General features: G+C 32.7%; 1 protein-coding gene across 1 annotated transcript in view; it reads left to right on the top strand.

Moving 5' to 3' along the window:
* LOC150108359 (uncharacterized) overlaps positions 1–11,886 on the top strand; it is a 165,779-nt gene that overhangs the window by 84,336 nt on the left and 69,557 nt on the right. The window contains exon 4 of the mRNA XM_090390451.1: positions 9,122–9,581. Within this exon, the coding sequence (XP_090246577.1) occupies positions 9,122–9,581 (460 nt within the window). The remainder of the gene's footprint in view (positions 1–9,121; positions 9,582–11,886) is intronic.

Genomic DNA, 11,886 nt, shown 5'->3' with positions numbered 1-11,886 from the left:
GGGTAGAAACGAACTCTTCTACTGAAGAGTTTAGCATGACGAAAGATGAAAAACATCTTCCGACCAAATTCTAATTAATTTAATATTTGATTAGATTAATTTAAATCCCTTTATATTTTATATTATTTACAGGGTGTTCGGGATAAATTTGACAGTTTCGTAAGGAAAAAGAAAATCTTCTTTGTATCTATTAAATTTAATGAATTGACAAAAAAACATTACAGGCAGAGTTAATTACAATACTATCAACAAGATTTACTCAAAATAACCACCATTAGCATCGATCACAGCTTCAATTCTGCTTCGGAACCTCGAACAAGCTGATGCTACAGTCTCCCTGGGAAGGGCCGCAAAAACTGTTTTAATTTTATCCATTAACTGGGCTTTTGTATTACTGGAAGTGCAATTGGTGTCTTTTTCAACTGCGCCCCATACAAAATAATCCATGGGGTTAAGGTCTGGGGAGTTTGGAGGCCAAACATTTGGACTGGTGAAGTCGTAGAAATTTTCAGACAACCCTTTTTGACTTTTCCCAGAGGTGTGGCAAGGGGCCGAATCCTGCTGCCATACATACGGCCTACCATTGGCTACCCTTGTTATCCAGGGCTTGACTACAGTTAGCAACTCCACGAACAAAGCCCGAATTCCAATGCCAGGGTTCTTCAACACCTGTTCCTGCAGATTTGCGAGGAATTCTGCTGTACGAACGCAATCAGATCGTCTGCTAGGGATCTTTCTTCTTGCTACATCCTCGTAGTCACCATTGCAAGTCTCTAGTTCATGCCTGATTGTTTTTACTGTATTCGGGGAGCATTGGGCAGCAGTCGTAATATCCTTATTTTGATGGCGGGCACGAATCATCATGATACAAGTTATTCTCTTCCATGATTCAGGTGGGTTCCAGCTATCCATCCTTTCTGACATCTTGTATATGAATGAAGAAGGGTCCAAACTTTTAAATGAAGAGAAGTGTGTGTTAATACATGTAACTTACGGAAAAATATAATTAATTATAAATATGTCAAATTTATCCCGAACACCCTGTATATAATATTTTTAGAATTAATGCGGATATATTGATATGATTTAATTTATATATATTTATATTAGACTTTTTGTAGTATTTACTTTTGTATTTACTATATTAGACGAAGTTTTTATCCATTTTTTGCGATTTATGTTGTTATTATCGAAGATTCTTTTTTTAAGTAGATGATTCAGAAGATAGGTTCTCAATACTAATACACATCATAGATTTTACAACTTCGTAGTTAGGCTTTGAAATGCATATGAAAATGACTTTGAAGTCCATCTGAAAGTTGCTCAGTCCTAGTATAATTATGTATGTAGCTCCATTTCTTCCTCACCACTCGAAGGCCTTTATGTTGCAGAACAGCGTTGTATCCCTTTGTTATTTACTGGCAACGTAAGCCCAAGTCAAGAAAGAACTCACGTTACCCGCGGTATTCTAAGAAGGTTGTTTCGCTAGTGGACTGTGTAGCAGAAGCATAAAAGACTCGTAGAGAGAGAGAGAGAGAGAGAGAGAGAGAGAGACGTGACTAGAGTATTCAAACAAAAGTGGATGCGCAGCTGCCACAGACTTTCGGTAGGTGAGACTTAAATCTCTCCATTTCCGAGTAGACCCGTCTGGTAGTTTGTTAGCTAGCGATGCATACCAAATCAGTTACATTTATGTCCTGTAGTGCTCCCGTCTTGGTTGTGTGTTGTTCAAGAGATAAGTCCAACCAACTCATTTAACATCGTAGAAGCTTGTAAGCTAAGGGTAACGGGTTAATTAGGCGATACGAAAACACGTTTACCCGCATAAATAAACGATAAGAAAGTGCTTGTGAGCAGTGCCATCTGGGAATTAAATTTGGTACTACCATCGCTTTTCATGTTCAACTAATTTTTTTTTTTTTTTTTCCGGACCAGACTCATTGTTACCTTCGCTCTTTTACTTGTTTTATAAAGAAATAGTTTAGCATTTAGAAGAAATAGTTTACCATTTACAACTCTGTGTTAGCGAAATATTAATAATGAAAAACAGCAAAGCTATTTTTCCATGCCGTTGTTGATTATCGTTATTGTTGAATATTTCTTATAGAAGCTGTCAGGCCGTACTCATTCGTGATTTAGTAATGCACTGTGTGTGTGTGTGTGTGTGTGTGTGTGTGTGTGTGTGTGTGTGTGTGTGTGTGTGTAGGCATTTTGTTCCAAAAATCCAAACCATAGAAAAGGAAACAAAGAAAAAGAATGGAAATCAGGCCGTTCCACTTGCGACTTGTACTTCAAAATCCAAATGAACTCTCGCTTCGAATGTCTCAGAAAGAATTCAAAGCAGACTACTACGCATGCTTCAAGAAGTCGCAAATAAGTGTTCACCAGAATTGAGTTTTAAGATCCTCTTCCTTCTAGGGAATGTGCAAATTCTGCAGATATAGGCGAAACACAACTCTGCGTTACCGAAATGTTAGAAATATTAATAATGATAAAATAAGAGCACAACCAGTCTGCAAACTTTTAATAGAAATCAACAATCCTTGAAGGATTATCAAACGATCGTAATGAAATCGTCTGACCCCCCCCCCTTCAGACACAGTAATTATTCCTTTTAGACGTACCATTCTGAATGGGGATCAGAATTCGGAACATTTCCCCATTGTAGATATTCCAGTCTGCTCAGAATGTTTTAAATTTTTATTTTCGCTTTTTCAAAGAATTAAGAATTAGACTAAGCTGAGTACCACCACAACTATGCTTGTCTCAACAAATGTGAACAAAAGAGAAATATACATTCTTTGTTTCCAAACAAATCAAGATGCACTATACATAGGACGTTGAATTATTTGGGATCTTCCGTTCGTTATCTTTTCTGTATCTTATTTCTGTTGGAACTTTCAAATTCTGCAAGTGATTTCGTTCAGCTGTGACTTGACTTAAAAGTACACACTTACCACATTAAGCAGCAGTGTTAACGCACCATTAGATTCCCTACAGGAGATATTTATCAATCGTTCCTTCCCTGATGTATAACCTGGAAACCTTAGTAATGGTGTGCAGGGCTACGAGCATTTGTATCTCTCTCTGTCTTCTTTTACTGATAAGGTTTGTACTTTTCTTGATCACTAGCTCTTCCTCGTTTCATTGCTCATCCGCCCGCCCTACCTCAGCTTTAAATGCGACGGAGCGCACAAGGGAATAACAAAAAAAAAAAAAAAAAAAAAAAAACCCTGCTTTTCTCATCCAGCCTGCTATTGATATTCGATAAAGTCAAGCACAAATGTTTGTGGTACTGTAAAGAAAAAAAAATTACATTATCTTCAGGATGTAACCCATTATGAAAAAAAAAAAAAAAAAAAACAGAAAAATACATTTCGAACTACGTCAAATAAATCATTTTCTTTTTATTATTATTTCTGCTTTCTCTACCAATGAAGATTGAAACTAAATGTGTATTAGCTGAAGACGAATCTTATGATTCTTTGTGATAGTTGCTTTTGGATTTTTTTTCGTCAACTGTTGTGGCAATCGCGGATTTCTTGGATTTAGTCCGATTTATACTTTATGACAAACGACTTCGTCATCGCCTAGACGGATTTAACTAGCGTTTCTCTGTTATCTATCCCCCTCTTTTCATTTTTTTTCCCTCGTTACTTTTTTTTTTTTTTTCGCAAAGAAACGTTGATGTGTTAAAATGAGTTTCAAATCACCAAGCTATTTCTTATAATTTGTGTTCTTTCTTAGTTCCTAGTTTTTCTTAGGTTTCCTACTTCCTCTCCTCATTTCAAACTACTTTTCTAATATCTCTGTGGCTCTGGATATATTATTTATAGACTCAGAGCAACAAAACATTTCATTTTATTTATTTTATGAAATAGATGCATTATTTTTATATACAAATACAGTCATAGATTCTCAGAGATAGCGAGACATGTTTGTGTTATTGTGAGGCATATATCTACGTGTTATTGTTGCAGGTTGTTGAGTAATTATCAAGTATGTGGACAAGGGATACCTGATCTTTAGCTGCTACTCTCTGAGGACACGAGAGAGATCAGCTATCTAGTGAAAACGTTCATAGTCAAGTTGGATTTGGGCAACTTGGTTACCATAGTGACTAAGCTTTCTTTTGTGTTGCTAGGATTTTGTCAGCCTACGTTCCAAGAAATGCAAGCACAAAGAAATAAACTTCACCATTTCTGTTGATCACAAGAATTTAAAGATTCACGTGGACCCAGCAGAATTTTTTGTCAAAAAAAAAAAAAGAGTAAACTGCCGAGCCTACGGTTTTTTCCCTCCACAAAAACTCATTTGACATTTCCAAGAGTATTTATTTTTCTTAAGAGTAAATGAAATCCACGGGAATAAAAAGGGAAACGAATACAAATCAGTGAAGGTATTATTATGTTTTTTTTTAGTCCGTTTAATTTTGTAAAGCTCTGAGTTAGTAAAATATAATTTAAGAAAATGTCAATGGTTGAGGGGACAATAATAATAATAATAATAACTCATGTTTTAAAAAAACGTGTGTTGATATATAAATATATATATATTTTAAAAGGTAGATTTAAAAAAAAAATAATATATGCTAATTTACAAAAAAAAAAAGTAATTTAAAACGTGCCAATTTAAGGAAAAAATTAATTTAAATTTACACGAATTTATTTATTAAATAAATAAATAATAATAAACTAAAAATAATAATTAAAAAAAAAACTTCGAAAAGAATTTAAAAAAAAAAGGTGCTGGTTTACAAAAATCCAATTTTAAATGCTCTAAATTAGTTTTCATTTTAATTTCCGCAAACCTGGCCATGGCTCTGTCGGCCATATCTGTTTGTTAACATAAAAAGGATCCATCATAAAAGACACTATTAAAAATAAGATCCTTTCCTCACTAACCAACAGTATATACATCCGCTTGCTGCTAATCTCAATATTTTCGCACGTGTTTGCAAAATTTTTAATCTTAATTATGGTAATCGTTGTAACGCCTTAAGATTTTTGTAAGATTCATTACGAGGAACACATTAAAGCTTGGGAGGGCGTACCCATGAAAGGAGGCGACCGTTAGAACGACAGCGAGAATTTGAGGTCCTATTAAAACTTGCTCCAACCAAAAAAGAATTTTTGATTACGCGTTCCAAACAATGGGGAAAATGTCCATTACCTGACTGTGTAAACAATGAGAGAAATTTCTGCTATCTCATGCGCGCGCGCACAAGGAGACCTCGAGCATTAAACAACGCACGAAATGGCCGTGACCTCACCCGCTAAGTAGCAGCATCTTGTCCATATTATTTCGCCATGAAGAGCTAGTGATGCAACCTGAATATTAGAAGCGTTAATATCCCACCGATCCTTTGTAACACAGTAGAAACGTTTCACGACTTTTAAAGGTATTAAAGAGAAGAACTTTAACCCATCGAGTGTGTTAGTGAAGAAAACTGTGGATCAGAATGATGCTCTCGGTATGTTAATTTAACGTACTCGCCTTCAGCAAATGTGCGCCTGCGTGAATTTTGATAAGCGTATTTGTTGTTGGTTCACGCAAATATTGCAGAATATATAAAAAGTTTTAATGAATAGATCATAGGAGTTACAGATATATCAAATGTTAAATGTTGAAAATTATATTACATTATATTTAAAATTTTGCTTATAATAAAATGTAAAGTTTAAAACAAGATAAATATTTTTTAAAATATTTTTTGAAAGAAAAGTTGAACAGTAATTAAATAAAGAAATAAAAAAAACACCAATTAATAGAACATACCAGTTTTAAATAATATAAAAAAGTTATTAAATATAATTATATATATATATATAATAACGAATATTTAGCAAGTTATTAAAAATAAATATTGTTCATTATTAACTACTGTTTAAGAGAAATGCAAGTTGTCAGAAAAATTAAGTGAAGTGTTTTTCTCTCAATATTAACTACTGTTTAAGAGAAATGCAAGTTGTCAGAAAAATTAAGTGAAGTGTTTTTCTCTCAATATGCATAGCAGTGTTCTATATTTTACATAAATCATCATACAGAGAAAGGACCATAACAGGAAAAATCAAAATTTCCTTCCTTTCCAAAGTACATCAACATGATTGATAGTAATGACCTTTTTCTTATTCTCTAAACGTTCTTTCATTGCTTTTAAATATCCTTTGAAGAAACATTATATTTAAATCTAGTCATTACACCATTTTACCAAGTTATTATTTCAACATTTTTTCTTAATGATAACATTCGCTGAGCTCTTTGAAACATCACAAAACTAATGTTTTCGTGACTTGTAGCGTCTGGAGAAAATTGCGAAATCTTTAATGTGGCCTTATATCTTTAAGTTAATAAATTTAGATTGGCTATAAAACATTTCAATGTTCAAGACATTTGTAAAAATTAAATAAAATGATGAAAAGCGGACCTATTATCAGAAGATGGACATTACATAAAAACAGATGCTCTTTTTTCCCTATTAGCATTTATGAAAATCTTTACTGGCGGATTCTTAACTGATTGTTCAATAATAAGACAGAAAGAATTTCCAATGAATTTATTAACAGAAATTATTAGCAAAACAAAAAAGAGGGGAATTCATATAGACGGCAAGCCACCATACAAATAGAACGGCAGAGTAAGGGGTGAACTGTGGGAGAATGCTACGCGATCTGAAACCGTAAAGTTTGGTGTCTTTCCACTGTGTAATTCCCTACTTTAGCTACCTACATAGAGTCAGAGCAGCTTAGTAGCAGCACATCCTCTTTATAACCAGCAGACTGGTTGGCATCCCGTTGTAACACGGGTATTTAATAAAACCATTTAGATAGTAGATGAGTCTCATTCGATATCGCCAGTTGGGTTATTAGGGGATGAAGTAACTTGAAAAAAATACTGTCTTTAATCTTAGACAAAGGACAAATATTGTCTAACCCTTTGCTTAGCTATGATGCTTAACCTGTTATATGTTTCCAAACTTTTGAAAGATGCCTTTATTGCCATAAAAAGCAGAGGGACGAAAATAAAGCATGGAACAACATAACATCTTGTGACAGCCCTCAGCTAATCACGTCATCTCACCAACAAGCGTGCACTGTTTACCATCAGACAACTTTTCCTGATAATGTTCAAGACTGAACATCTCTTTTCACTTTGAAATTTGCGAATTGAATTAATTCATTCATTTGTTCTCACGATTGCAAGGGTGAATCTATGTTCAGTCACTAGTAATATTGGTATGATTATACATGCAGTCTTTGCCGTAATATATATATATATATAATTCGCCATTTTGACCATGTGACTCCATGTGCCGTATGCGCTGTACTGTAGCAAAGCGCTCTGCCGTCAGAGTTTGCTACAAGACTTCGATAATTTTCAATATGCATTACATCTTCAACTCACAAAAATCGAAAAGCTATACGTTGTTCTTCTTTTATACGTATCAAATGAACAACCATGCTAACATGAGTTTTATTCAGCAAATCGACTTACTAGGTCAAACAGATAACTTTCCTGGCAGATATGTCATCTGTGGTGAAAGGCCAATAATAATAATAATAAGAAGAAGAACCCATAACGAAAAGAATAACGAAAGTTTCATGTTTACAGTGCGTCCGCTCTTCAGCGAGATGAATCTATAAATAATTAAATCAATAAATAAAACTCTAAACCTTTTCTTTCATGTTACTTGATTTTCTGTAGGGATGAGCTTTAGCCGTATTCTGTGTTATAGCGCATCCCAAACTCTAAGATTAGCTGCACCCATTAATCTATTAATCTATTGAATTTTTAATTCACAACAGAAATTCATTGCTCGAGATCGAGGGAAAAAATGTTTCTTGAATTAAGTTGAAACAAAATTAATATATATACATATTTTTAATTTATAAATATATATAAAATATAAATTAAAAATGTTATATATTTATATATATATATATATATATATATATATATATATATATATATATATATATATATATATATATATATATATATATATATATATATATATATATATATATATATATATTTTTTTTACTTTTTGCAACGGAATTAATAAGAATATTCATATTATAAGTTACTGATTTCGCTAAGCAAGTGTATGAGGAATTCTGCTTTTTCCATCCTATCACCTCTAATGTCTAGACAAGAATTAAAAAACTTATAAATAAAGTTTTTTTTTATTAAATATATGCTTTAAATTTTATGTAATTATATAATTTTATTTTGCAATTGATATTTCAGATATAGTTTCAAATAAATAAATAAGAAATATTCTGAAAATTTCTATATCTTCTATATATGAGATACACACTTTAATTGTTACGAACAATTTTTAAATATTACACTATAAAATTTCATTAATTAGGCGGTGGTTGTGGATTTCGGAGCGAGTTAATCGACCGTGGGATACGGTGATTAATACCCTTGGAGGGTAATGGATGGCAATGCTGTAGCCAATGAAGTTCTAACTGAGGCGCGGCTATTGCTGTTACCCTCCTGCCATGATCAGAACTTTAATAGCTCAATAACACCTTATCCCTACACTGTCCTCTACAAATAACGGGGAAGATGAAAAGCATTCTTGCTTCGCCCCTTTAAACCAGTCCTTATAAGGACTATATATAATTAAAGGTTTAAAGATAAAGTTATATTGAAATAATAAAAATAATTTTGAAATGATGAAAAAATTATTTATATATATTAAAATAATAAAAATAATTTTGAAATGATGACAATTGTATAATGAAATTATATTAAAATAATAAAATATATTAAAATAATAAAAATATATTAAAATAATAAAAATATAATTTTGAAATGATGAAAATTGTAATGAAATTATTATATCCACTTATAAATATAAATGGTGATGCTATTATATTATGAGTCTTAAAATTGCATTATTCATACAAGTTTTCGAATGAAATTTCATTTTATTTGATTGACTTTCCAATTCTGGATAAGATTTACTACGGGAAAATTATTAGGGTTACACTTCCCTTTAAAGCAGGTTTTTCTATAGCTATCTAGAAATGAACGATTAATCTACTCTTAATCCCAGTTTTTAATTAATCATTCTTCTTTTTATTTCTTTTATCTTTTTTTCATATAGATGCAGGATCAGAGCAGACGGGAGGACCCGATGGCACGTGAGTATCCCCCACCTGCAGCAGTAGATGATGTAGTTTCTCTTGAGGCTCAGATTACGGTGGCTGAGACCAAGGCGGACAAGTGGGGCCGAACTCGGGAAGAAATGATCCAACATCAGGTCGATTACAATGGCAACGGAAGATCGGAGTCGCTAGTAGAGAAAACAAGGATCGAAGAGGGTTACGATATTGACGATGACTATGCAAAACAGGGGGAGGATGAAGATGAAGAAGACGAAGACAGTGATGAAGAACTCGAAACCATCCCCTCAATTCTACAACCCCTCCCCTACTACGATCGTAGTCCGGGTGAGGTATACACCATTCCTGAAGAAGAAGAAGAGATTACTTCCCCCACCCAGACAAAACTAGCCGATTCAGACCTGAATTCCGACACTGCATCTTCACTAATCAGATGGAGAGGTAAAAGCCAGCAATAGCTGGGGATTTACGTGTCCGGTGTCAGCTGCTGAGATAGGAGCGCCACCTAGATGGTGTACGACTAAATAACTTCCGAGTAAACAAAATGTTACCGTGTATATTTATACAATATAGTTCTGTATTAATGCAGTTTCTGTCGTCAGACTTGAACGGTTTTTTTATTTAATGGGAGAAGGGAATATTATTTCTCATTAATTGGTGATAAACGTTGAGTCTTTGCATTCAAAAAATAACTGAACTGGCATGTCTAAATTTTTAATTGTGAGATTAATTTCAGATTGCGACATCTAGTATTAAAACGATAACTAAATATATTGCTAAAAAGTTAACTTAAAATCGGCTTGCTAACTACAGATATTAATGACAAAAATGTATCGTTGATCACTTTATTTTAACATACTTGTACAGATAGCAAAATACTTTAAAGTGATTCTGAAAGCCGAATTGATTTCGAGATCGATAACATTCGTTTTCTCCTTCTCAGCAGCAGATACTTTGATGGCATTGTGTTTGTGCTCACAGAGGGCATGGGGATTGCCAATCAGACTGTGACTCACAAGGCAAAGTTACACAGGTAGAATTACGTACTAAGTATTTATAATAATACGATAGGCGAATATTATATTCCGCCTAGAGTTACAGGTGGAAATTTTGTCTGCTGTGATCCACCTGGTGGACATATCGCGAATTAGGTTTGTGCCTAACAATTTCAAGGGTGATGAATTAATTCTCACCAAAAGAATAATGTTTAAAACAATAAGAAACTATGAAAGAACAAAAGACGAATAAAAATCTTAATACGGCCATTTCTTAAATAAGAAATGAACTTAGTTGCCCTTGTTGTAATTAGAATCACTCTCAGCCTGAGTAAGACAAAAAAAGTACAAATAAAGAAAAAGAAAGAACCGCATGCAGGAAATAGATAAAGATAAAAAAAAAAAAAAAATGTTAGAATATATATATATATATATATATATATATATATATATATATATATATATATATATATATATATATATATATATATATATATATATTCTCCTTCTCATATATATATATATATATATATATATATATATATATATATATATATATATATATATATATATATATATATATATATATATATATATATATATATATATAAACAGATCCTCAAAATAAAATAAAAAATAAGACACTGAAATGGAATACGTGAAAAATAATGAGTTCCATGAAAAAAATGAAAACGAATGTTCATTAATGTGCTTAGCTATGACAATAATAACTCACAAAATTAAAATAATTCCTTCAGAAACTGATATTGTAACAATGTCCATAAGAAATATTCAAGACTTAGGCGGATGTACTAAATCCAGGAAATACCACCTAGATATTGTTATCCTTAGTCTTTTTGCTTACTTCACACTGTTGTTGCATATGGTCAATATTAAAATTTTCAGGTCAGTAACCAATCAGTCTCGCTTATTGTGCCTCTTATGCAATCTCTTGCAAAGTTTCTAACGCCATAAACACGTATTATTGAAGTTTATGTATGTTTGTTTGTTTTTAATTAGAATGCATCGTCTACCTAAGCAAAAGTCCTAGTTTTCATAACATTATATGTAAAATATATGCATTTTTGAAAGCATTTGTCAATTTTCAGATTTATTTCTGAATAGAAAACTTACGTTGATGGTTATACTTGATTTCGGAAAAAAATATTATCACAAAACTCTTTTGTTCTTTCACTTTTGAAAACGTGTATACACATTCAGCAAGAGAAAAAAAATGTCGTAGGATTTCTATAGAAATAAAAGGAGAAATTCCGGAACTTAAAAGCTTTCGAAAACGTTTTGTATAATAAAAGAGACTAAACTCATTTAGAGAAATAACTGCTTATAATGAAAATCAAAAGCGTAGATTATATAATCGGATGTTATAGTTGACCTAACTTCAAAACTAAACTAAAACAAAGGCATAAATAGTCATCGGTAATTCTATCAATAACTAAATGTCAAGCTGATTGGCACACAAACCCTTGCCGCCAGTGAAATAAGTGTTTGTAAAACAGCACATCAGAGCTGATTCCTCCCCTCTCCCCTACACTGTGTCCCAGCTCGCCTACAGCTTTGTACCAGCCTGTTTGCCAACTGGCAACCGGTGTCTTTTGTTTCTGCCTGCACTTTATTCCTATTACGTGGCTATCTGACCATTTCGATGCCATCACCTTGGGCAAATAAAACTTATGAAAATAAGCAAATGAAGCTCAGATGTGCTTGTTGTCATCCCATTTGCCGGCCCTTCT

The sequence above is a fragment of the Typopeltis vanoorti genome, chromosome 3, assembly GCF_054136105.1.
Source record: "Typopeltis vanoorti isolate ZY-2024b chromosome 3, IOZ_Tvanoo_1.0, whole genome shotgun sequence".
NCBI lineage: Eukaryota > Metazoa > Arthropoda > Arachnida > Uropygi > Thelyphonidae > Typopeltis > Typopeltis vanoorti.
The sequence above is the reverse complement of the archived record's forward strand: the minus strand, read 5'-3'. Positions and strand labels throughout refer to the sequence as shown.